Genomic DNA, 26,300 nt, shown 5'->3' on the forward strand with positions numbered 1-26,300 from the left:
TGGGACATAATCGATGGAAATCAATGTCCTCAGTGACAGCTAGCTGTCAGCCTTCAGGGACATACAGGGGTTGTAGGGAGTGGTTATCCCATGACATTTTTCAGGTCATGAACCCAGCTCTTGGCAATCTAAAAATTGTTGATGGCAGCTGTGAAGCCAGGTATGAATGGTTTACCAGACACAAGTCTACAAGTGTCTGCTTATTTGATGCTTTGGCAAGACACCACATGAGTTTGCCCAGGGCCCGCAGCACTGCAGCTTCAAGTTGCAGCAGGCATCTGGCTGCTCTGCTGCATTCGTGTTTGGGGTGGGTAAGTGGTTCTCCTTGGTAAAGCAACTGCCTGATGTAGCTTTTTTTAGGGGGCTTACCACTGAAACAAACAAAAAGAAAGAGAACTGAAACATTGGTTAGAATTTTCACTGTAACAAAACAACATTTTTGCTTTTCCCTTTTCATCCAGAATTAGCATTTTCACCAGATGGAAAATTTCTCATTTCCAGCCAACTGCTCCGGCTGGCACCAGGAAGCAGAAATCCCAGCAAAAGCCAGTTCACAGCACTGTAATCACAGCAATTGAACACTCGGTGGCTGTTGCTGCTAGAAACACCAACACAGTTATACCACAGTGCTGGACAACAAGTGCAAGAGGACTGACCAACCCCTTTTAGTCCTCCCTTCCTGTCTCACTATTTTACTCTTGGATGCCACAATGCAGATGAAACACCATCTCCTCAGATGACTCACACACAACCTGCCTGCCACACACCTGCAGCTGAGCCATTGGATGGGATTAAAAGAGTAATTTGAGACCTGAGAATTTCCAGAAAGACACTACTCTCAATTAATGTGGCACCAGGAAGCACAAAAGCATCCAGTTCCTAATGGGAAGCAGACATGAATGCTATGCAACAGACCTGCTGGCCCTCAAACTAATGTCTGTATACACTTCAGGAGGCATTGCTGCAAAATCCAAGAGCACAACTGAAAAACTGTTCAGGTTGGCAAAATGTGGCTGAGCAGTTGGCCCCCAGCACTGTGCCTCTTACCCAAGTGAAGGGTAACGTTACATTGTCCCAGCACAAGACAATCACCAAAAAATAATGCAGGTCTTTAACAAAATGAACATGGTCCAGAGTATTCAGCCGGCATATCATTAACCTTTAATACACTTTGTGACATATCCAAGACATTTTTTAAATCACATTTTATTACTATATTCCAAAAAAATAAAACCCAAACCCCCAAACCTAACAACTCCCCCACCAAATATTAGTTTTAGAAGTTACACATATATAATTACAGTTACAAAAAGGAGAACACTGCCTTAAGAGTTCCAGTTACAAAACATAGATGCATTTACTAAGATTAATGTTTAATGTCACTGATCTGAATCCGTGTAAGCCAAAGAAGTCTATTAAAACCAACAGATTTGTCACACTAAATAAGCATTCAGTTATTAGAAGTCTTGTCTATTCACCATGAATTCCACATACTCTCTACTTTGTGAATACAAAGTGCACTAATATATTTACACTCTGAAGTCTAGACCACAGTGTAAAAAGATAAAGCTCTTTAGAAATTACGACATTTCTGTTACATTTTCTATACAAAATACTGCCATGGAGTGTTCTTACCTACATCTCAGTTAGGGGGAAAATGCTCTTTTTGCCAGTGTAGTGCTGTACTGCTCTTGTGAACTTTACTTCACAACTCCCTCAACTTGCAGAAGTGTATTTTCAGCTGCAGTGTCCCGCTGGGCTGGCCTCAGGACCTGGCAGGACTGCGATGCCCACCAGCACCAAGTCCATGCAGAATTGCAAGGTGCATCCCACCTCTTTGAGAGCTTTCACAGCCATCATTTGAGGGCAGTAACACTGGATCCATCTCAGAGAAGTGACGTGAGGAGACACCTCAAGCCTGTCATCAATACAGACCCTATTTAACAAATGGTCAGCAAAGGCTGCACAGCCTTACACAGCCTATGCTTGGTTTCAGAGAGGGTTGCAGGTGTAAAGAAAGGAAGTAAAGAGACCACAATAACACAAGGCTGCTTTTAACCACAGTGCAAAATATCTAAGACTTTAAAAAAGTGACTGTGCACTGACATTTTTTTATCTGTCTAAAAATAGTGATTTCTCATCAGTACCGTTATGGTATCCTAAACATAAACAGAGTCAAATAAGACACTGCTGTTTTTTCTGTGTCTACACCAACAGACATATTTGGGCCCCAAGAAACCAAACCATTTGTGGTAATTTCCAGTGAGGCCTTACAATCTGGTTTTTTTCCTGCTTTAATTTTTTCTACCTCAGCTCCAAACTCTAAGCATTACCTTTCTTGTCAGGGTCTACATTTGTTGTGCTCCACCTGACCATTTTCAATGCTCCTCTTTAAATCAGCTACAGAAAGGTTTCTGTATGAGTAACAGGAGTCAGGGATTTGAATGTACCATCTTCTTAGTGTGTCCCAAGAGTAAAGCAGAAGAGCTGAGCCCATTGAGCACATCTTCAATGTGAACAAGCACAGAACTGCCCTGGCTGACCAATATACCCTGTCCTAAGGAAAGCAAGGTCACAAGTTGCTAAGATTAGGAGGGAAATGTACAAGAAGGTGAATATTTATCTTTTTTTGTTTTCATTAATACAAACAGACTAAAACAATGACAATTTTCTAAGTAAGGCAAGTTACCAACCTGTCTCTTTCTCATGCAGAAAAACAGATGCCATGACCGCTGGCAAATCTGGGTGGTCTATTAAATAAAAAGGCAAATGACAAAACCTCCTGTAACTGGGCCATGACCAAAATGCCACCTTCATTCACTTGGATACTATTTTTTCAGGTTCCAGTCAGGCTACCTAACATGAACAATAAGCCAAAACTTTGCAGCAGTCACATGCCGCTTCTCCCCTTTGACACAACAAATAACCACCTCAGTTAATAGTTTCTAATCCTCTCTATAAGACTTTATCCCAGCTGTATATTTATCTGCTTTCAAAGCAGCCTTGGGGTTGTTTTTTTTTTTTTTGCTAAAAGAAGATATCCTGGGCACACACTTTCTTTTTGTCAAGTTTGTATTTGTTTTGAATGTATTTTGAGAAATAAATTGGAGAGGTGTCTGAAGTTTGAGATGTACAGAAAATGATTCAGCAGCAGATACTATTGACATAGCACCCTTGTAATTCTGCAGATCCCCTAACAAATGTTAGGAGAAGTTTCTGTGTTACACCAAAAAGAGGACACAAGCAGGAAAGGAGGGCAAAACCTCAGTCTCACAGTTCTTGGGCTAAAACATCCTGAATGAACTTCAGTGTACGTTGATACAGGAAAGCATCCTTCTTCTTTGGCTTACAAATGTTTAGATGATTAACATCCACTGGAATAAGGTCTCCAATTCCTAAGTCTGGGAAAGGGGGAAAAAAAAAAGAAAAGAAAAAAGAGAAGAGAAGAGAAAACTACCAGAGTTCATAAGGTGACCTAAACTGAAAAGAACATCTTGCATTAGCAATTTCTCTCTCAAAAGCAACTTCTCCTATCTTCAATATAACTCTTTGGTCATCATTATTTTTTCATGTGCTAAAAGCATCAGTACGCAGTTATGGCCAGATAGAGCTCAATGCTGCCACAAAACCCACACTGGCACACTACACCATTAGGTCAGAGTTCTGCTGCCTTTGTTCGAACTACACAAATGTACATTTCTCCATACAGACAACTTTGCTGAAACAAAAGTTCATTTACCAGCACCTGACCAACAGCACAGTCCTGACCGAGGTTTAAGCATTGATATGATCAGGGATGTAGTTTAATGCATGGTATCTTGAATCTGATCACCACTAACTGCCCATATTCCTTACAAAAATACTTTGATGTGGACATTAAAATTTGTACTAGAATGAACCTGAAATATGCTGCAAATCACTACACACATTTCCAGGTAAATGAAATATTTACATTGCTTAATTGTAGAATACAAATATTCCATTTTCAGCTACTGATTTTGGGGCACACTACAGCATTTATTCTTTCCTGACAGCCATTACTACCAACTTTCCAGTTAGGATGATGTTACTGCCAGATTCCAGTTTATTGTCTATTCACTTCTCATCTAGAGAAATCCTCCATTTTGCTTTGAACTTTAACCACGTAAGATTACACTAGAGCAGGACAAAGCTCTGCTTTCATGTGCCCAAGCAGACATGCAAGAATCAGGGAGCTTCCTTCTTGTCAGCCTGTGTTTTGAACAGAATGAGTGTCCTGCTACTGAACTGCCATGTGCCCTCTAAGGGTTTTCAACAGCACTTAGGTGCTGCACTGGGTGTCATCTCTAGAAGAGGAGAGAGATGCTACAAAATGACAAGTGCACAGTGCTCATTTGGGCTCTCTTATTTGGCCCTCTTTTTAATCTTATTTTGTTAAATAAGAACAAAAAAAAGTCCAGTTTTTCAGTCCTCGACAATAAAAGTGCATCAGCAACATTTTTGCAGAACATTGCTGCTCAAGAAAGACATACTGTAAAAATACTGTTAAATAGTGATTCAGAGAAACAGGGATGTATAGTACACCTTTTTCAGAGCATCTGACCTTGCACTCAAGCTAGTGGATTTAGCTGGTGGAAAGCCTGATCTAAAACCTAACAAAGCAATGGTTTCTGGCCTTACAGATACCTTGGGCAGTGCAAAAGAAAGCCTGAAAATATAAGACTTGAAACAGTTCTCTAAGTTGAACATATAAAAAAAGCAAGGGAAAAAAAATAATCTGGTTTTCCCTTTTCCTACAAAAGGCAAAAAGATGGAGGGAACTCTTCAGGAGGCAAACTCTATTGCTTGAGTTCATGAGATGTGAAAGGTAAAGGATTCTCAGCACTAAAAACCGGCTTTGTGACTTTTTCCTTCCCTTAGCAGTTTACTAATTTTCTTTCTTAGCTTTTTAAAGGAGGAAATAGCTGGAATTTACAGAAGCATCTGAAACACTATTCAGCTTACCTATAGAAAGATAAACCACAAGTAGTCATAATTACAGAGGAAAGGACTCCAACAGTGTAACATTAGATCAGGGTCTATCCTCCTTTCTTCAACAAGCCTCACTCTCATTTAGAAAAATCCAAACAAACAAACTGCTGTTCTAAGATCTAAACATAGCTGCTTCTGATCTCAGTTGGGAGGCTCAGTCAAAAGTTTAAACAAAACCCCCCACACCACAACAGATGCATTTTTCTAGGTTTTTCTACCATAACACTTATAACCCTTTCTCATTGTCAATGATACATCAATATATACCAAATTAAATAAATTAAATGGCTATTTCTCACTTACCTGCTGACTCCACAGGTACAACATGCAGTTTTATCATGCTGCCTATGTGTGTTGGTAGGGTTTCTGCAAAACTCAGCACTGAAAATTTCTTGTCTTTGGCAAAAGACAAGAAGTCATCATTCAGCTCTTTAAGGGCAGGAGAATCTGAAAAAGAGCAACATAGTTTTTGCAGTGTTATAAGATTATAGCATTTTTCTGGCAAGAGTGCATTGCTAAAGAGATGTTTTAATTACTATGACAGTAAAAGTAGTAGCATTTTGTTTGTAATCCCCTTTTTCCAACTAGCATATGCAACAACTTGTTCTGACTCCCCCTTTTCCTCTCACGTCTGCAATCAAATGAAACAGCTACTCAGAATTACTTGCAATAATTCAACACACAACCCAAAACACAAAAAAGGGGGTTTGTTGTTTTTACCCAGCTTTTTCTGATAGCACTATGAAAAACCCCAAAGCACCATGAACAGATTAGCAGGCTCCCTGTTGTTAGATGGTAGCAAAGTGAACATACCCTTGCTGAGTTCTTTAACCTCCACAGACGGGAAGAGGAGGTATCTGGCATTTATAGAATATTCAGCCAGCTGGGAACCATGGTGAGGTACACTATAAAATACGATTCCTCTGGTGTTGTTTACAATTTTATCCATTTCTGGATTCTTGGAAGCATCCACCAGCATCTTTTTGACTAGAAGACCTGGCAACAGAAGCTGAATTAATGCAAGGATTTAAATCACTGTGAAATAATGATCATGCTATATTAACCATGAAACAACTACCACATTCTTACCTTGGTTGATTAGTCCTTAGATTGTCAAATATGTAAGATTAACTTGAAAAAAACCCAAACCAAGCCTGAGGAGGCATCAATATAAAATGTCAATGAATGATGCAAATCCAATTTTGATTTGCTTTATGTGTTGCTAATGACATTTACTATATGCCTGATCATGGAGAAAATTTTGCCTTTGGATTTCCATTTACATGAATTTCAACTGAGTTTTTAAATCAACACAGTAAGAACAAACAGCACTAAAAATCCTTTCAAAATGTATATGCTATTAAATATAATGCAGTAAGAAAGTAGAAATCTGTTTTTCATTTTTAGGTCTTTGCCAATTTTTTAAATGAACTATTCTGAATAATTGCATTTTTACCTGAATTTGGTTAATGGCTTATTCTGAATTCTAACTGCAAATAAATGCTTTATATGAAACAGGCAACATGCTTACCACCCATGCTATGGGATACCCACACCAGTGGTCTGTCTCCAATCCCAGCAGCTTTGAGCTTGTCAAGCAGCTCACTGCTCCTGAAAGCAATAGACTTCCTGCAAAGAAGAAACAAACACAGGCATAATGGAGCATGACAGGTTAAAAGGCAATGTTAAACCACAATGAATTTTAGTGCTGCACATTTATGAAAGTGAATTTGGTAAACAAATATTAACAATTTAATTATTGTTTCCACATTGAAAAAGGCCAAAAATTTTTGTAAGGATGGCTTCACAAGGTCAATGGGAATTGAGCTAAATTCAGTTTCTTGCTCTTGCTAGAAAGTTTTATTTTAATTTTGCTCAGCAAACATTTCTGCTTTCTTGGCAAGCTGTTTTATGGAGTTTTAGATAGTTTCATTTACACATTGTAGCAAAACAATTTTTATTCTATGAAAGTGACATCAGCACATAATGAACTTTACTCCCTCCAACATGAACGAACCTCATGTACTTTGCTAAACAATGCTCAAAATGTAGAGCAATATACAGAAATTTAAAAACTATGTGCATGATCAACCGATAAGTTAAAAAAAAAAATCACAGCTAATGTCAGTTACATTTGCCAGACAACAATCTCCAAATGCTTTATACTGGAATAGTGCTGAAAAGTACTGAAAGCACAATAATCTCCATGTTATAAATGAGAAGACTGAGCTCTGGAAAGGATAAGCTACACATCAGAGGTTTAAAATGAATCTGCAGTAGAACCAAAACAAAACCAATGCCAATTCCCAATCCAAGCTTGGAAGTGCCACATTAGCACTTTACATTACTCCTTGCAGTGTAACAAGAATCAAACACAGAAGGCCCTTGGGTAATGAAAACATCAGGACATGGGGGCAACCACCGTGCAAAAGAATTCACTTCGTCTCTATTGATCTCAGCATTCTCACCAGAAATTGCTTTATAACACATATGAAAAGGATAATCAAATGTGTCTTTTCAGTTGAACAGTATGCTCTAGGCTAGCAGAGAGACATAAAAATTCACTTCTGAAGCAGTGAACGAGACCATACATTTAAGAGCAAACGTAAGATTGTGTTTCTACTGCGACCTCTTTGCTCCCACTAGTTAGAAATATCTTCAATATCTTTCATTTATTATTAGCCATATCAAACTATAAAATGATCAAATACTATGGTTGGGTGACCATAAATAGCAGCTAATGTAATCTTCTATTTTGTAATGAAAAAGACGTTACCTTAGGAAAACAAAAGGAAATATATGTTTATTTCTTTTAACATACTTACTCCAGACAGACACAGGAAGAGTTTTCTTAGAATCATAGAATTCACTTACGTTAAAAAGACCAGTACGACCATTGAGTCCAACTGTTAGCCCAAGGTGGATGGCCAAGTCCACCACAAACCCAGGTCCCTAAGGGCATTATCTGCCTTCTTATTACCTCCAGCGACAGAGGTAATAAACCACTTCCCTGGGCAGCCTCTTCCAGGGCTTGACAATGCTTTCAGAGAAGAATTTTTTCCTAATACCTAATCTAAACCTCCCCTGGTGCAACTTAAAGCCAGTTCCAGTCTTCTTTGGACCTGCACAGGTAACCACCTACATGCTTTTTACTGTCATTTTTCTGCCTAATTTCAAATAGGCACATTAACAGTCATGTCTTCCTTGTTTTTTCCCCTGCTTCCATGTTTTCTTTAATGCAATAATTGCACTGATCTTTCATATAGCCAGAGGGAAGAGGGAATGAACAAGCACAGAGTTCCCAGTCTATTATACACATGTTGAATTTTTTTCTTCCCTGCACAAAAAACATCATTAATTTTCAGATTCTTAACCTGTAAGCAGCCATGTACATGCCTCTGCTGCAGTACACAAGTAAAATTTACAGTACTAGTTACATGCTTAAGTATCTGCATAAATGTTTGAAGGATTCTGATTTAAAGATCACTGAACTTAATTACCAAATTCTATTAAAGACAAAAAACCTTTACAGGCCCAAAGTGTTTTTATTTTTCATGAGGAACACATTTGATGGTAGCATCCTCCTCTGACCTACCCTGTTCAAGGTCAGTAAAAACACCATTCCTCTGGCAAGGGCAATTACACTCTGATTGAATCAGATACCGTTGTCATATTTTATCATCAAAGTACCATTTTTTGAATAAAAGTATGTTTATATCAGAAACAGTGTGGCCAGCAGGACTAGGGAAGGGATTAGTGAGGCAGCACCTCGAGTCCTGTGTTCAGTTTTGGGCCCCTCACTACAACAAAGACATTGAGGTGCTACAGCAGGTCCAGAGAAAGGCAATGGAGCCAGTGAAGGGTCTGGAGCACAAGTCCTGTGAGGAGAGGCAGAAGGAACTGGGATTGATTAGCCTGGAGGAAAGGAGGCCCAGGGAAGACCTTACCACTCTCTACAGCCACCTGAAAGGAGGTTGTAGCCGGGTGAGGACTGGCCTCTCCTCCCAGGGAACCAGTGACAGGACAAGAGATAACAGCCTTAAGCTGTGCCAGGGAAGGTTTAGGTTGGATATTAGGAAAAATTTCTTCCTCAAAAGGGTTGTAAAGCTCTGAAACATGCTGCTCAGGAAGTGGTTGAGTTCATCCCTGAAGTTTTTAAAAGGCATGTGGATGTGGCACTTAGGGACATGGTTTTGTGGTGGCCTTGGCAGTGCTGGGTAAACGGTTATACTTGGTCATCTGAAGGGTCTTTTCCAACCTAAACGATTCTATGAAAATATATGCTTCATTTTATCAGGAGTATAAAGCCACAGTACAGTGATTTTTTTTGCTGTGCTTATGAAGCATTATTGTGTCACTTTAAAAAATACCTTAAGATATAAAGTTGATGCTGTATTTTCATTAACCAATAGTATAATTTAGTGTGTCCCTTAACATGAAGGGGAACAGACTGTAAGAATTAATGCAATTGCCATATGTAGCTATTCATGAGGCTAAAAACTTAGGCGTACCATGACTATACTTAGTATTTTTCCAAATTTGATTTTTCAAAGCAACAGGAAAAGTTAAATTCACTTCTTCACACTAGGTGATCCCAAGGATCAGCTTTACAGGTCTACTTCCTGCCCCCCCTCCAAACTGCAGATGCTGCTTTTGTTACCTGTGAGCCTCAACAGGACATTTTGCTTTCCAGTCACTCAAATGGGTGTCATACTCCACAGATATGATTCTAAGGGAAGGACAGTCTGAAGCAAGCCATGTCTAAATTAAAGAAAAGCAAAACCAAAGGAGCTTATAATTAAAGTACTTAAACTCTTGCAAGCAATGGAGGAAAGATGCTACTATGAGGACAATATCAAGCAAGATTTTTGCTCTTCAGTTAATCCCCAAATACATTTTATACCTCAATTATTATTCTGTTATTACTTGCTGAACTCTAGATTGTTCCTGAGCCACAAAGCAGGCAAAGAATGAAGATTCATCTCTAACTCGTGCATTGCTGGCTCCCTCTCCTGGGTGAAACAAGAGTTACTAAGATTACCAACAGGACTAAACAGTTCATATTTCACAGAGATACTTTAGTGGCTATACAGGTGTGAGTTTGCTTGGAGCAGTAGTTACTTATTCACCAACAACACTTAAATGGCAACCTGCACAAAGTGAGGTACTCAGACACCTATGTAAGAAAGGGAAGTTAATTTAAAATGCTCTAAATCTTTTCCTCAGCAATAATATTCCACTAAAAAAACCAGAGAGCATAAGGAAAGCAGCCATTGCCTCCTCTTTCACTAGCATGCGAAAGATGTTGAGAATATAAAACTTTGCAGGGACTTTTCCATGCAAGAACAACAAACAACTCATTAACAAAAATTTATCATCAGGAACTCAAAAACTGCTACTTGTATAATAAATTACAAGTAATTGAATTCAAAAGAGACATCTGCCAGACAGCAATCTTCTAGATGCTCTGGACAGCTCTCATTAATGAGAAAAGCAGCCACATGTGAAAATGACACTGTCTTTTTACCTTTGGCCAGCACTGAATATAGTCCTCTTCCTTTTCTGAGGTCTTTTTATCCAAATGCCGGTCAATGTCTTGCTGTCTCCAGGTTTTAAATGCTGCTCCCAAAAGACCATGAATGAAAAGGATGTCTGCTCTGATGGGCTGGCTGATCAACAAAAGGAAATTTTAAGAGATGTGTGGTACATATTCTTTTAGCAAGTTGGAACTTTTAACCTAAGTGATGCCAAAATGCTTTTTTTTAACAATACATGTGATTTCTTATCTTATGGACAACACTTCATGATATTTCAAAGAGCATACTCAGATAAAAACAAAAACTAGGGACCTTTCCCTCCAGCTACTGTTAATGTGGCTCGGTAGCTCCAGCTTTATCATCATATTAGAGCTTCACTGTAACCTGAGTTACACCAATGACCCAGGGAATAGTTACTACTAAGTGACGCCCCACACTGGAGACTGCTTCAGTCCCAAATACACAATCACTATTAATAAGGATGAAAATTTACTGCATCTTAGGCCAACAAGAGCTGTTGCCAGCAGAATAATTACAAGACACTGTATCCCAGTGTCTTGTCACAGTTGCAGTGTCACAGTTGCAACCCACACAAAGCAACAACTAATTTCATGTTTTGTGTTCAGATTTCTCCATGCATTCCAGTAATACTCTGTTCACATTTACGGACTGCTGCAACCACTTCTGTTGTTCTTCCACTTGAGAATCTAAATTCAGTCCTCTCAACTCACCAAAGAGCAGGAGGGGCAAGGTGACATCAGTACAGCAGCTCTTTGATGTCAACTCTGCCAAAGTTTTGTAACAGAACAGTAGAACAAGCGCCTCCAAGTACAGCACGTAAAATGACTACTTCTACTTTACCTGCTACGATACTGTGGATGTAAGACATAAACACCATCTGGATATTTTTCTTTCACTGTGTCCCTGTCTAGATTAGCCAAAGCTCTGGATGCATGAGAAGACTGAATGACATGTGGGGATTTCATTACTTCAGCAAGTACAGAAACCCAACCTACATTGAGAAAATGAAGTGGCAGGTTAACTAATAGAAACATCATCCAAACAACAGAATTCAGAAACATCACCCATCAAACTATACTTCTGAAAACATTCTTAAAACTTAAGAATGGTAATGTCAAAATAAATTATTTCAATCTACTCTTTATTTCAGGAAAGCCAAGGCTAGGTAAGTGGAATCTCCAAAATTCAAAAACTCAGAGTGGCAAGGTGGCAACATATTTTACTGTTCAGCTTATGATCTGAAGGAGAGCCCCTTCTCAGAATAAAAAGGAAGTGTATCAGCAGGTCAGCACAGTTGTAGCAAGAACAGACCTCAGATCTCTTTTTGCAAGTAAAATGCCAGGAAGATGGAGACAATGAAGTTAAACCATAAGAAAGGCACAGGAAACAACCTACAGGAGCAATGGCAGGTAAAAAAATTGATGCTTGCTGTGAAAGTACAGTAATTTTTAATTTTAAAATCCAGAGTAAGAAAAACTCTAAGTAATTAAAATCACCTCCCCTATTCTAAAAATTATATACTATTTATACCTTAGAAACATAGGACAATTAAATTGGATACAACCCTCATTAATTTTAAGTCAAAGATACTATGACTTACAGACACTTTATGATACTCTACCTAAGGTGTAAAATTTTCTTAAACATGGATGGGAATGTTCAGAGACTAGTGAGAAATGTAAAGGAATATATTTTATGTGCATATGCACATGTTTCTTTAAAATCCTGATAAATCTTATTGCTGACAGCAAAAGTGGCCTATAAATTACAACTACATTACAGTCAAGTTCATAAATAAAACCTGGGAGTTTACTTCATGAGCATTGTTTGAAGACCATGTTGCTACTAGTATAGTCAGTAACTTCCTAATTCAAGATAGTTCACTGTAGACTGAGGAAAAGAACGAATTGACATTTCAGTTTTGTTTTGAACAAACAAACAAAACTGCTAGTACCTTTGAGGAGTTTTTTGAAGATTTTTTTTTTAAGAATAATGTATTTAAATTATGTTCCTAAGCAGAATATATGCGGACCACTGTGAAAGTTGTACTTAACAAGAATACTATCTAAAGTCTACTTTCAGTTCTCCCAACACAATGGAAGACTGCCAAGATAGTCTGAGTAAAACTAGCTTGGTCTCTGGTTTTTCAGTTCTCTTAAATAAGCCAAGATGAAGAGTCAAAAATAAGTGTTCAGAATCAAAGAGAAGTGTTCTGCCCCCAAATATCCCATCACAGCTATTACACAGTATATCGCTGGTTTTCTTCTTCCTGTCCCAGCAGTTTTTGCAAGAAAAAGAGCCTTAGAGGTTATTTCTTCTTATGCATCATTCAGCAATAAATGAGAAGCTTTATCCAACTCTGGACTAGCAGTATCCAACTGCTCATCTCTGGAGTTTGATTCACTGTCTAAAATTCCTTTTGTACTGAGAGCTCTGTCCCAGGGAGCTCCTGACAGGTCTCCCGTTTCAATCTCTTCTTCTACACATATGGTTTCAACAATCATAATAATTTAAGAATGGTGCCAGAGCTCAGAACAAAGGCCTTTATAGTCCAGCTGCCTTTCTTCAGAAGTGAGCAGTGTGGAAGCTGCAGAACAATATAAGAATAGAGCAATAAAAGGACAATTATATAGTGCTGATTCTAGTCTATACCCTCAGGTTTTCTGCAGCCAACCTGGTTTCCATGTGTAGAACTTTGTGGATTTTTCTTTATATGAATTGTCTAATCACTCTTTGAAGCTTTGTAAGTCTTCAACTACCACAATGTTTTGTGGCAAGTTTTATTTTGGTTATGCAGTTTATGGAAAAATACTATTTATTTCTGTCTCTATACTTTAATGTACAAGAACCTTTGGTCTTGCATTACAACTAACAGCAGATGACCATTCCCTCTGCCTCCTCTATGCCAGTGAAGAGAATTGTACTAATCTTAGTCATATTCTCTTTCAATTGCTTTTTCCAAGTGTCTTAGTCTAGTTATTTATTCTTTTTATCACAGCCATTGCAAATTTTTAACCACCCTCACCGTCTTTTCCTGTGCCTTTGCTACTTCCCGTTTGTGTAACAGAGATTAAAAATGCACACCGCTTTTAACAGGCAGATGCCAGCTTGGACTTACACAGAACAGCACATTGATATTTTCTATTTATTTATTTATTTTATTTATCTGAAACTTTTGGAGTAGAAATCTACCACTGAAACAGCTTTCCTTTTACCTGCACGTACTATGGATGAGTGAAGGCGTTCATCCAAAGCCATATTCCCAATAATGCGAATTATGTTCCTCTGTATCTTTGCTGAATCTTTACGTAGCTGGTATATCCTCTGCAATAACTGAAGGCCTCCTTTAGCTTCAATTTTATCACAGTGAGAAGAAATCTGGCATTACACAGTAAATACAGTGACAATAAACAGATGTTCTGCAAAAGGTTCTTTAGACGCTGTTAATTCACAAATTAGGGAGTTTTAAGAAGCAGGTATAACACAGCCCTTGTTTCATAGGAATTACTATTAATCTAGAATTTATTATGCCATATTTGAAGAAGAAATAAGTATTTTAATATGCAAAATGCAAGATCTGTATGAATTGACAGCTTGAAAAACTCTGAGTACCACCTCTCTACTCTTCTTCACATCTGAGGGAGATGAAATGGTTTCCACTTGGCATGATCAAATTTTAACTCAAGGTCAAGAGGCTGAACAGGTCAATTGTCTGCATTTGCTAAAGCACTATCTCAACCAGAGCCACTTGTCCATCACCTAAAATGCAATCATTATAATTCCTTCTCTTTGAAATGAAAAAGTTTTTTTTGCATTCCAGCTAGTACTGCTATCATTACTGATCCTAAGGGCAACAATTTAGTCCAGATGAATATGTGTGGTAGCTTTGGAACTGCTGATATCCTCGAGTCTGCAGCTTTCAACAGGCATTTGGAATGAGTACAGTCACAACTTGCTTAAACTGAAAATCTAGAATATAACAAATTCTAGACTAAGTCAGAATTTCTATGTATATGGAAGATGTGAAAAGAGTACTGGGAAACTGCACTTTATCCATCCCTACTATCAGTAACAATTTGGTGTTCTCAACACTGTTTCTCAGTGTTCTAGGCTTGCGAACAATTAAGTGTACACAGAAGAATGTAGCAATAGGAAACAAGAAGAATCACTGTTACAAAATATCTTCCACGCTCTTCATCTGTGTCTGCAAAAAACAGACTGGTCCTGGGAAGGACACTGTATTAGCTGCTTGCTGTGCAATGTTCTACCCAAAGAATACCTTTATGTATGGGTAAGGTTTGCATTCTGTTCTGGTTTCTGATTAGAGTGAATTCACAAGGCTATTTTGTTTTGTAGAAACCTGGAATTTCAGAGCTGCTTTTTTACTTTACTTCTGAATACAGGTATAGTACAGGGGAACTTGTAAGGGCGTATTAGAAACAACAACAAAACTTACATACACTTCCCCCTGAGGAAAAAAAACCTAGTTTGTTATACAAATGTGTTCATTTCACACCTGTCTCAGTTGTTTGAACATTCTTACAGAAAGAGTGAGGGGTAGGAGACAAGGAAAGGACAACTCCTTCCGAGTACATGAGAGTGCATTACAAAGGAACGTCTATAAATGTAGCTTTTCAGTTACAGTTTAAAGGACAAACTACCTTAGAATGCTGTACTAAAGCCTGCAAGCAAAAGAGTTCCACTGTCTCTGAAGGGATTTTACTCAATGTCTCACAATATGGAAGTCCATTTCCTCCAAAACACCATAAGCCTCCCTGAAATGAAACACAGTAAAAATTGTAACACATTTCAAATGGCTATATAAAAAAAAGCATTTCTAAACTAGAATGTTAAGTGTGTAATGATCTACAGAAATTTCTTTTAAGAGTGCACAGCATGCATGCACTTTTCAAAATGTACAAATTAAGCAACAGTACATCATTAAAGTATTCACTATTTTTAACTGGAAGTCTGTAGTCTCCTTAGTCTATTAAGTTCAAAACATACAATAAAGGGGAAAATGTAGGATTCTTATTTTGTTAATGAATGTCATCTTTTAAGATCATTTGCTTAAGCATAAAAAAGCAAGAATCAGATTATCTTTAGACTTGCAAAAATTAGAAGAGGAGGGAAAAAGGTCTTCAGTATGTGGCACAGCCTCTGAAGACCAGTCTCTTAATCACGCAGCAGAAAGACCAACATAACCTCAACAAAAATCAAAATACTTCCAAGTGTGGTGTCTTACCAAAGCTCCCTTTGTAGCACGAGCTCTGGCTGTGAAAACAACAAAGGAGTGATAGTGTAAAAATAGCACACATAACTCTGTCATAGAAAATAAAGAGTTATTGCACTGTGAAAACTTTATAAATGAAGATTGACAAGCATTGTTATTAAAATGACATTCATTTTTGTTATTGCATCTTATAAAAAATAACAATCACCGATTAAAGAAGTCAGAACTTTTCAACAACAACAACAAAAAATTCACGAGAGAGTGGATGAAACTGACATAACAAATATTACTTCAAAATAATAATAACGGCACTTTAAACAACATTCCTAAAGCCACTTAGGAAGTTGTTGCACAGACAGAGTTGAAGCATTCCTAGATCCAAGTCCAAACAGACCATAGACTACTCCAATTCTGGTTTGGTAACGGGGACCTGTTTCAGGGAGACATTTCCATGTGATGTAACAGAGTTTACTATTTAAGGTGTGCTAACAACCTACCATTTTACTATAGACTTAACAGAGGTTTAATAAACTCATCAGTAAAAGAACATTCAAACAACAGTAAGATGGAATGTGAAAAATTTTATGAGCACAAGGGGAAAGAAAGTCTTGGACAGAGTGTTGAAATGTCTGCTTAATGGGAAGATAAAATATAATCTTGCACTAGATCTTTCAACTAGTACAGCTGGGAAATATAAACAAGCTTTCAAGCAGACACTGTATTTACAAGAGATTTTGCTTATGTTCTACAATCACAAAGTGTCTGTACTTCTCTTCCTCTTACAACGATCAAAAATATGGAAAAAGGTTTGTATCTCTGAGCTCTGCAGGAACAAAGAACCCAAACAGTTCTGTTCTGCAGATGGAAACTCACCCTTTGTGCAGCAAGAGTCTGGCTACTTTCACGTAATGCAAGAGATGTGAAGTACTGGACACATGGATCAAGACCAGTCTGAGGTAAAGATACCAACAACAAGCGAAGTTCATCTTCTATGGGATAATCCTGTGAGAAGCAAGCACAAATAGCTTTTAGGTTTTTTGTTCAAAGCATGCAGCAAAACACAGAAGAAAGAAGTATTTGAAATAATGGAATCAGTCATACTAATGAGGCCATAAATATGAACCCTGGACTTAAGTGCTCTGCAACTTCAGTTTAATAGTTATACCTGTAAAGACTTTGGAAACTGGTAATTCTAAAACCACCAAATAAGTGATGAAAAGCAAGCTTTACACTTCATACTTTGGTGGCCTTATTCTAATGGCTCCAAAGAGCAGAAGAAAAACCAGTTCCTCTTGGCAGAGGAAACTTTAAAGTTCCCCCTTAACTACACAGAATTTTCATAGAATCATAAAATACTCAGGATTGCAGGTGACCCACAAGGATCACAGAAGTCCAACTCCTGGTCCTGCACAGGACCATCCCCAAGAATTACACCATGTGCCCGAGAGCATTGTCCAAAAGCTGCTTGAATTCTGTCAGGCTTGGGGCCATGACCACTTCTCAAGGGAGCCTGTTCAAGTGCTCAATCACCCTCTGGATGAAAAACTTTTCCTGATATCCAACCTAAACCTCTCCTAACAGAGCTTCAAGGCCACTCACTCAGGTCCTGTCACTGGTCACCAGAGTGAAGAGATCAGTGTCTGCCTCTCAGCTTCCCCTCATGAGGAAGTTGTAGACTGTGATGAGGTCTCCCCTCAGTCTCCTCCAGGCTGAACAGACCAAGTGATCTCAGCCACTCCTCATACAGCTTCCCCCAAGGCCCTTCACCATCTCTGTTGCCCTCCTTTGGACCCTCTCTAATAGCTTAATGTCTTTTTTATAGAGTGGTGCCCAAAACTGCACACAGTGTTCAAGGCACACCAGTGCAGAGCAGAGTGGGACAATCACCTTCCCCATTCACCAGCTTGTGATGCTGTGCTTTTGGTGCTGCACCATTAAAATGAATGTATAAATTACTAGTAAAAAATAAAAACATTTAAGGTTTTGTCTAAAAAATTAATGTAAGTATTCATTTAACAATCCATATATTGTTTGATAGATTCAACAAAGTAATTTCACTTGCCCACAGTCATGGAACTTGCAGTTATTCCAATCCTTGATAAAATCAGAGATGGAGACTTATTTGTGTAGAGCTGCCACAATGATTTGCTTCAACTTCCTAAGCAGCAGATCGGCAACTCTTAGCTTCAATCATCTAGCAATCATACTGCTGTAAATATATATCCATTACCATATACTAGTGTAACCTAGTATTTAAGGACTGACAGGTACAGATCTGCTATCACATAACGTAACAAAGACAAGAAAGCAAAAACTGAGACTATCACTACCAATCAAAGCACATATTCAGAGTTCTGTTGAATAAGATACACAGGTATTTTCTGACAAGGGCCTTCTGCATTATTCATTCTTATAGCATTACAAAATACCTTGTATACTATACTTCATATGCCAGCTGTTTATTGAAGAAGCTGATGACATGACTCCTCAGGCCATCATACATATATATAATATATACACACACACACGTAAAAATTAACGTTAAACGAAAGCAAGGCCAAATTTATCCAATAAGGATTTGTTGGCACCCCAAAGCTGGCAGTGAAGAGGTGGGCCTACAGCAGAGCACCACAGTAGTACTGAGGAGGCAAAGGCCTCCAGGAGCTCTATGTGTAGGATTCTGTCAGTGTCAATAAGGCATGATTTCTTCACACTGCCTATTGGGTATAGACAAGCAGTGCCTCTGTCAGACTGGTAACTGGCACAGACTTCACTGTTTGTAAATATGTAAACTGGATATACAGTCCAAGAACAACAATTTATCAATGCTTGCAACCTTATTTCTTTCCACCATGCCACTTGTTAACACAGATACACCCCAGGGGTATATCATACATTTGGGTCCTAATTTTACTACTAGTTAGTTACTTTAGAAGAACTCCACTTTAAACAGTTAACAACAACAAAAGCAGTAAAAAGAAGCAACTAAGAATCATCTAATACCTACTTTTCCTTTACTTACAGTCTTTATTTTTGGCAGTGGTGGTGGAGGCAGGAAAAAGCGACAGTCGACATCCTTGGATCGAGCCAAACCTATAGCAGTCCTTTGATCACAGGTTTGAGCAACTGTGCCATATTGATAATCTGTTGTACAAGAATTTCACTATTAGTTTTAACCCTAACTTTAAATATTTAATTTTGTTTTACATGTAGTTTGTGATCTACTTCGTAAACATACTTGAAAAGAAGAACCATCTCTCCACAGCCTACTTTAAAAAAATCCTTTGATTTTATAACCACAGATGCCAAAAGTTAAAAACTGCAGATTTTAGACCAGCACTATACTGAGCTGAAATACACCTGGGCACTAACTGTTCATTAAAGGCCAGTTTGATAATTCAGTGGCAAACGGAAGGAAAAGAAAATATAACCTTGATGTAAATCAATACTTTTTTCCATAAAAATTTCCTTCTATTCCTGTTATTGTTATACAATTCTAGAACAAAACTGAGAAGCCATTTAAAATACACTTTTCACAGTTGCAGATTGGCAGTATTTTTTCTTTGGTGGAGATCATTTATACCTGCAAACTGAACTCACTGGAGCTGAACACTTTGGTCCTAGCTGTGAAACATTAGCACATACTTTCAGTCCTAAACTTTCTATGACTTGGTTTTGAAGTATCAGGTTAAAAAAATCCTGTTTTCCTCATGAGGCAGTTGACAACAATAATCAGTGTTTGTGAAACATCCAAATACTACAACAATGAGCACTACAGAAAGAGGGAGATAAAAAGCAACTGAATTCCTGATACTGGACATCTTGGGCTCTGAGATCCTGAAATCACCTGCTAACAGTATTCTTCTACAAAGGACAAAGTTTCAGTTTTCGTACATCCTAGCTTTCAAATGTTTTCAAACAGTTTACTGGTGTAAATTCCCTGTGGAAATTACTTAGAATTTTAAAGAGGCAATTTGAAACAAGATAAATCCCAGTGTGGAATTGCACTGGAAGAGTGAAAGATCCACAACTGACCAAATTACCAGAACAAGAGTCCAGAATAGAATGTCAAGAATAGAATGTCACCTAGTTTATGTAGCTTGGTGATGGAGGAGAGAGGAGGAAACACAAATACACATACCCACACCTCCCCTTTACTTGGGGTTTCAAGGATATCTGTTGCTAGAGCAAGAGGGAGAACTTATTACTATTAAGTAATAACTAGGACAAAAAATGGCTTACAGATAATGCTTGCACATACAAACCCTCTACCTCTGGTTTGTCATTACTACCTATCAGCTCCTAACCAATTTTTATTAATTTAACCATGGCCTTAAACTCACTCCTACAGAGCCTTATAAAAAAAAAATCACTGCCAAAACTTGAGACTGTGTTTGCAGTCCCAACAGAAAGCCCAAGGAATTAATGAGCATGAACTGCTCTTCCACACCACAGCAATGGTTACAAATCTCTGGTGGGGAAACAGAGAGAGGCCTGCTCTGCAGACACTCACACTGTGTCCGGGTACTAGGAAAGAACACCTACTTGAAATGTAAATAATTCCCCCACATCTTAGACCAAGTTTCCCAGCATATTTATGCTTCCTGCAGCTACTAGCTTTTCTTCATGTTGTCAGCAGACTTGAACAGCTAACTGAGACTGTGTGGACTTTCTGGGACAAATTAGGCTACATCAGCATACATTACCATGCCAGTGACTGTTGCTTGCCAGGTCTTGTACAGCCTGCAGTCGGACTGCTTTGTCTTCTGACTGACTTCTCTTTAAGAGAAGCCATAAGGCACACTCATGATCTTCTCCATCAAAGGTACTGAATTGTTCTTTGACCAGGAAACAAATAAAATCCAAGTTATTATTAATGAACATTTTAACCAGCCATGTTTCTCTGTGCTGAATAAGGAAACATGTTTTTTTCTAATATCTGAATATTACTCGTTCACAGTAATTCAGAGGGTAACGTTTTAACATTAAATTAGTACAATAAACAACTACAGAATGGCATCAGTAAAATGCTGGTCTTGAAATGGTGAGTTTGACTCATTTTAGTGGCACCAAGTCGATATTTCATACCTATGTGACACCCACAACCCCTGGCTGGCGCTTACCAATCAGAATTAACAGCAGGAGCTGCAAATTGTTAGCAACTCTTGAGGCTCTGACCTTGAACAATTAATTTCATAGGATGACACAATGGAGATGCACATTGCTATAATCATTTAACGGAGAGTTAAATGGGAATAGACAGCATGCCTCAGGAACACAGTTTCTTATATAAATGGAAATTCTTGTTTTAAATTACTCGAAAAAGCAGCAACACTGTTCCAAAAAAGTGTGCTGCTTTCAGTTAATATTGTCAATTTTGATGAAAACATAGCACACTTTTCTAAAATGAGATTTTAAGAGTATTTCATCCCACAAATACCTTTTGTACACAAAACTGGTATCAAATATTAACCTGGTAACTTAAGTTTTAAATCTCTTCTGGAACAAGGAAAAAACCAACCCTCAAATCTCCTCTTAACCATCACTTTCACTTACTTTAAGAAAAGAAATTGTTTTAATACATAGAAAATAGACAACTAACTGGTAATCCATATTAATATAGAAATTATAAACTATATTATCACTGTTTCAGGCAGAAAAGAACATGGTAACTTTGTGAGAAAAAATATTTTACTTGCTAAATGCCCTACTTCTTACTGTTAAGAAATAATCATCATACATAAAGTCCTGCTTTCAATACCTACCATTAAAAGGTCTCCGGAAGATTTTAGCTTCTGTTTCTAGAATTTTTCTCACTGCTTTATGGATTTCTTTTCTGGCTTTGTATGTGATCCCTACAAGAGTATTTTTATATTACTAGAAGTTCTGAAAGACAGTTCACTCACATCACTTTTCATAAATATATGGGAAAAAAATACACACACACACATACATACAGACATTATATAAAGAGAATTATCTCACATATAGAGAACTATGTATAGAAAAAAAATCTTAAAAAAAATACAGTCAGCAGCTTAAAATAAATTTGGTGACATTTCTTGGTAACAGACCTCAGGAAATATAACTTTAAGGAAACTTCCAGAAACATTCTATTCTCTTAGAATTCTATTTTCAGAACTCAAACAATTATGTATCTTACCTTGATATTCACTTGGACGTAGAGAAGCTGTACGTACGTATACATAGGATTTAAGTTTTTCTTGATGTAGAGCTTGAGTATCAATTTGCAGTAACTTATTTAAGGACAGGACTTCATATGTAATGAATACAAAACCTCTTTAAAGAAAAGAAAACTGCATATGAATATCAACTAAAACAACATAATGAAAAAAGGTTAGCAACTACCGTGGTATAAATCATCCAGATTTTACAAAATATGTAATAGTCTGCAGATTATTTTGATCTAGCAAAGTACAGAAAAGGCTACAAAACTTGAAATAAGTTATAACTATCAGAAATTCTGATTCAAGACTATATCCTACCATGTCTAACATCCCCTAATATTAGCACGTTTTCTGGAAGATACATACATTAAAATTTTAACTGTATACATAAGTTGTGTATATGCTTATCAGTTACAACTTACCCTAGTATAAGCGATCCAGTTACCTTTGCAATTTTTCCTTGAAAAAATTAAAACCAAATGTCAAACAAAGTTGTGTGCATCACCTCAATATAAACACAGTTACCATTTGATAATCAGACAGTAAGAATACCAGCCATTAAGAACAAGCTTTAAAAAAATTTTCTACTGCTCTCTGGCTTCCAGGAAATTATTAACCAAAATTTACAAATGGAGAAAACATTACTTGATTTGGATTTCCTGCTCTCCTAAGCAAGATGATAAAACAGGTATCCTGCCAGTGCTATTTACCTTGAATATTGCTACCTCTCAATTGCATTCATTGCTCAGCTACAAGAATCAACAAACTTTCTCTGCCTGTAACACTAGCAGTTATTTGGAACTCTAATTTTAAGGAGTTTGCTTTTTCTTACATGTTGGAGCTATATTACGTACAGGACTGTGTATGTTCTTTGAGAAGGCCTGCAGAGTCTCCATAAGAAAATATATTTTAAAAAGTAATACCATTGAATCTAATTTATAAAGCGAACAGATAACAAACACATGTTACTTGCAACAATTTGCCTTTTAACCCTAATGATTCCTATCAGATTTCAGCTACTTTGTACCTACAAAGTTGATATGATTATCTGGATTTAAGGATCTCTATACAGAGAAACTCTTATCATTACCAGTAGCAGCAAAGCCACTGGAACAAATCTCACCTATCATGAATAATTTCTTTTCCTCAGCATGAATTGGGAGATTTGCCCCACAACCACTGCTACCAGCTTCCATCTTTGTGAGGCCATAAGAATTTTGCATGCGGACAAGAGGCAGCAGCTACATGTTGAAGAAATAACTGGCAGAGAAGTTTGAAACAGAAAAAAATGCAATGCTTCCTGTAGAGCAGAAATTGAAATATCCTATCTTTAATGCTCAGAAATAAATTTCAGAATTGTAAGAATTGACATTATATGCCAAAGGCACTAAAGAAAGCAGAGACTAAGCAAGAGAGACTGCAGAGCTGAGTAAAAAAGGAAAAAGAAATAATAGAAACAAGCTTTATTCACTGTTTATGAACGTAATTATTTCATGGCTCTAGAAGTTACAAAAAAAAAAAAAATCAGATACAAGTGAAATTGAAGGTAGTTTAAGGAGATCACATTTAGTTACGGAAAGACCCTCATCTAGTGTTTGTATCTGTTCCCAGATAATCTGCTGGTGTCATGTTACATAGCAGTATGCAAAGCAAGGTCAGAAGCAGAGAGCAGGGACAAACACAGCAGCTTTTAATCGCTAAGTGTTCAAGGGCTTAGAACTTAAGTATCATTTAACTATGCATGGTGTCATCTCATTTCTTTTTATTAACACTTCGGATCAATACATAGTGACATGTACTTACTGATATCATTCCAGGGTAGGTGTGTTTTTGTGGCTGGACCAGAGGTTCCTATTTTTCTGTAGCAAAATACACAGTAAGCAGCCACTGACATTCTGCATAATGGGGGAGAAAAAAAAAAAAGTAATGATTGATTTAAGAATTACAGCAGAAAACCTGTAGCATTTTTTTTCTGTCTTTTTACAGCAAAGGTCATGATGGCAAAGGTCACAATAAACCATGTTTGTCATTTTGCTCTATATAAAGCACTCCAATTAAAGAACTCTATAAACTTCTCAATTTAATGGGCTGAATTTCAATTACAAGAAAAGTTTAAAGCAGTTTTTTCTCAATTATGTTACTCTTGATTCTAGTGACTAAGTATCTCCAATTAACTTCTCCGCTTCTAAAAGTTTCCTTCCCTACTTCTTAGTCACCCTTCCTTAAGTACCAGATATGGTCATATCTCCATCAAGACATTACTCAGTATGACACGGGATTTAATACAACTCAGTAACCAACTGCTTTTAAAGTTCATAATTTATTGTGCTGGCAAGCAAGTCTTTCATTTTGACTAACAAGGCTTAAAGAACTACTACATATCAACTAATACTCTTTGCATATGCTGCAGAAGTAACATGAAACTTGTATCTTTGAAGTGAAATTTCAGTGTCTGCATCGATGCATTTATACTAAATGAAATACTGAGTTAATGTGTTTAAATGGATGTAAAAATACACCAGTATCTTCATGTACTAATCAAATTCTTGTTGGAAACATAGACGCCCTTATTAAATGTCAAATTAGGTCTCTGTTACCACAATCACAATTAAAGCAAAGTGATAAAACGTAAACCTGATGTTGAAATATGGAAGCTTGATATTTTCCTTGAATTTAAGGTAATCTCTACAGACCAAGAAAAGTGATTATATGATTTTTATCGTCAGTGTCCAACATCTCTAAACAAGGGGACTCCTTTTGTTTCATTATTTTAACATGTCTTCCCTCTTTTCTCATTTCCCCAGGTTTTGATTTTTCCCTTCTGTCTTGCTTGTTTGGGAGATTTGTGAAAAACATCAGCTCTACCCCAGCACTGTCACAATCACTGCAGACTGCTTTTTGACTTCATAATTTCAATATTGCTTATACATTCACTTCAACAGAGTACACTACACTGTGAAACACTTTTCAGACATTGATAATCAGTCCTCTAGAGACACCTCTCCTGCCTCCAAACTCTGTCTCACGACAGTTCCTTCACTACCTTTACTCACAGAATCACAGTACTCACATTTACTCTTCTCTCTAACCACAGTCTGCAAGAAAAATGTGGTTCAGTGACAGCAGGTGCCAAAACTACTAAAATCTACAACATGCATCTGCAAACACAGGAGGCCAAAGTGAGTGCCACTTCTCTGTTGCCAGGAGCTTCTGTTCAGGTCCAAGAGCAAACAGTGAATCATCAAATGTTAAGGGTCTGGAATGGACCTTAAAGACCACCTAATCCAAAAAACCCTGCCATAGGCAGGGACACCTCCCACTAGACCGTGTTGCTCAAGGCCTTACTCAGCCTGGCCTTGGACACTTCCAAGGTTGGGACACCCACAACCCTCCTGAGAAATCTGTTCCAGTGTCTCACCACCCTCACAGTCAAGAATTTCTTTCTAAATATCTAGTCTAAATTTCTCCCCTTTTTATCTGTACCCATTACTCCTTGTCCTATACTACAGTTCCCGATTAAGTGTCCCTCTCTGACTTCCCTCCAGGACCCTTCAGATACTGGAAGGTTGCTGTGAGGTCTCCAATGCAACCTTCTCCTCTCTATGCTGAACTGGCCCAACTTCCTCAGTCTGTTTTCATAGGAAAAGTGCTCCAGTCCTTTTTATCAACTTCGTGGCCCTTCTCTAGACTTGCTCCAGCAGCCCCATGTCCTTCTGATGCTGGGGAACCCAGAGCCGGCTGCAGGCTGCCCAGGGATCCCAGGAGGGTCTCAGCAGAGCGCAGGAGGGCGGCAGAATCCCTTCCCTGGACCTGCCGGCTACGCTGCCCTCGGTTCAGCCGATTGCTCTCCGGGCTGCGAGCGCGCTCTGCCGGCTCACGCTGAGCTTTTCATGCTTAGGGGCACACGAGTTTAATGCAAAAGGACCCATTTCGCACCCTGTTCCACAGCTAGTCTAGGCAGCTCCAAGCCCCGGCCCGCCCGGGGGTGCGGTGCCCACCTACCCGCCTCGCGACTGCGCAACTGGGGCGTATTAAAAAAAACCAAAACAACAAAACCCACTACCGCAAACCCAACTTTAAGCAATGAAACATGTAAAAGGAGCCAAGCGAGGGTGGCTCTGCGCCTCCTTCCACCAGGGAGGAACAAAACACCCATTATCCTGCGCCCCGGCCTCCCCCTGCTATGCCGCCCGCCATCCCCGCGCCCCCCCCCGCGGCCGCCGCTCCCACCTTCCGCCGGCGCCGTCGCTCCCTGCGGCGGCCCCCGCGTGCCGCGTGACGCCATCGCGCCGCCGGCAGCCCCGGCCAATC

At 38.3% G+C, this 26,300-nt stretch overlaps 1 protein-coding gene across 3 annotated transcripts; it reads right to left on the minus strand.

Moving 5' to 3' along the window:
- Positions 1 to 1,138: 1,138 nt before the first annotated feature.
- On the minus strand, positions 1,139 to 26,294 carry SERAC1 (serine active site containing 1). Of its 3 annotated transcripts, none has more exons than XM_042017114.1 (17): positions 26,220 to 26,294; positions 23,793 to 23,884; positions 22,412 to 22,448; positions 21,965 to 22,101; positions 21,567 to 21,656; positions 20,508 to 20,639; positions 18,809 to 18,945; positions 16,675 to 16,803; positions 15,230 to 15,343; positions 13,784 to 13,946; positions 11,409 to 11,559; positions 10,538 to 10,679; positions 9,671 to 9,771; positions 6,542 to 6,639; positions 5,824 to 6,006; positions 5,314 to 5,457; positions 1,139 to 3,401 (listed from the first exon to the last, which is right to left on the minus strand). In XM_042017114.1, the coding sequence occupies exons 2-17, from the start codon at positions 23,881 to 23,883 to the stop codon at positions 3,271 to 3,273; spliced, it is 1,980 nt and encodes a 659-aa protein (XP_041873048.1). In that variant the 5' UTR covers position 23,884; positions 26,220 to 26,294; the 3' UTR covers positions 1,139 to 3,270. The 3 variants fall into 3 exon arrangements, with proteins under 3 accessions (XP_041873048.1, XP_041873047.1, XP_041873049.1); XM_042017113.1 differs by lacking the exon at positions 26,220 to 26,294 and adding an exon at positions 25,060 to 26,161; XM_042017115.1 differs by lacking the exon at positions 26,220 to 26,294 and adding an exon at positions 25,060 to 26,160 and having other exon boundaries at positions 18,824 to 18,945.
- Positions 26,295 to 26,300: the final 6 nt, after the last annotated feature.

Source organism: Corvus kubaryi, unplaced genomic scaffold (genome assembly GCF_017639235.1).
Source record: "Corvus kubaryi isolate FWS band 111438036 unplaced genomic scaffold, C.kubaryi_AGA036_p1.0 split3-73, whole genome shotgun sequence".
NCBI classification, from domain to species: Eukaryota; Metazoa; Chordata; class Aves; order Passeriformes; family Corvidae; genus Corvus; species Corvus kubaryi.

Coding starts and splice junctions, on each gene's coding strand:
- SERAC1 (XM_042017114.1), bottom strand. CDS start 23,883: ATGTCAGTGGCTGCTTACTGTGTATTTTGCTACAGAAAAATAGGAACC. Junction 11,560..13,783: donor CTCATCCATAGTACGTGCAG/GTAAAAGGAAAG, acceptor TTCTCAATGTAG/GTTGGGTTTCTGTACTTGCT. Junction 6,007..6,541: donor GGTATCCCATAGCATGGGTG/GTAAGCATGTTG, acceptor TTCTGTTGCCAG/GTCTTCTAGTCAAAAAGATG.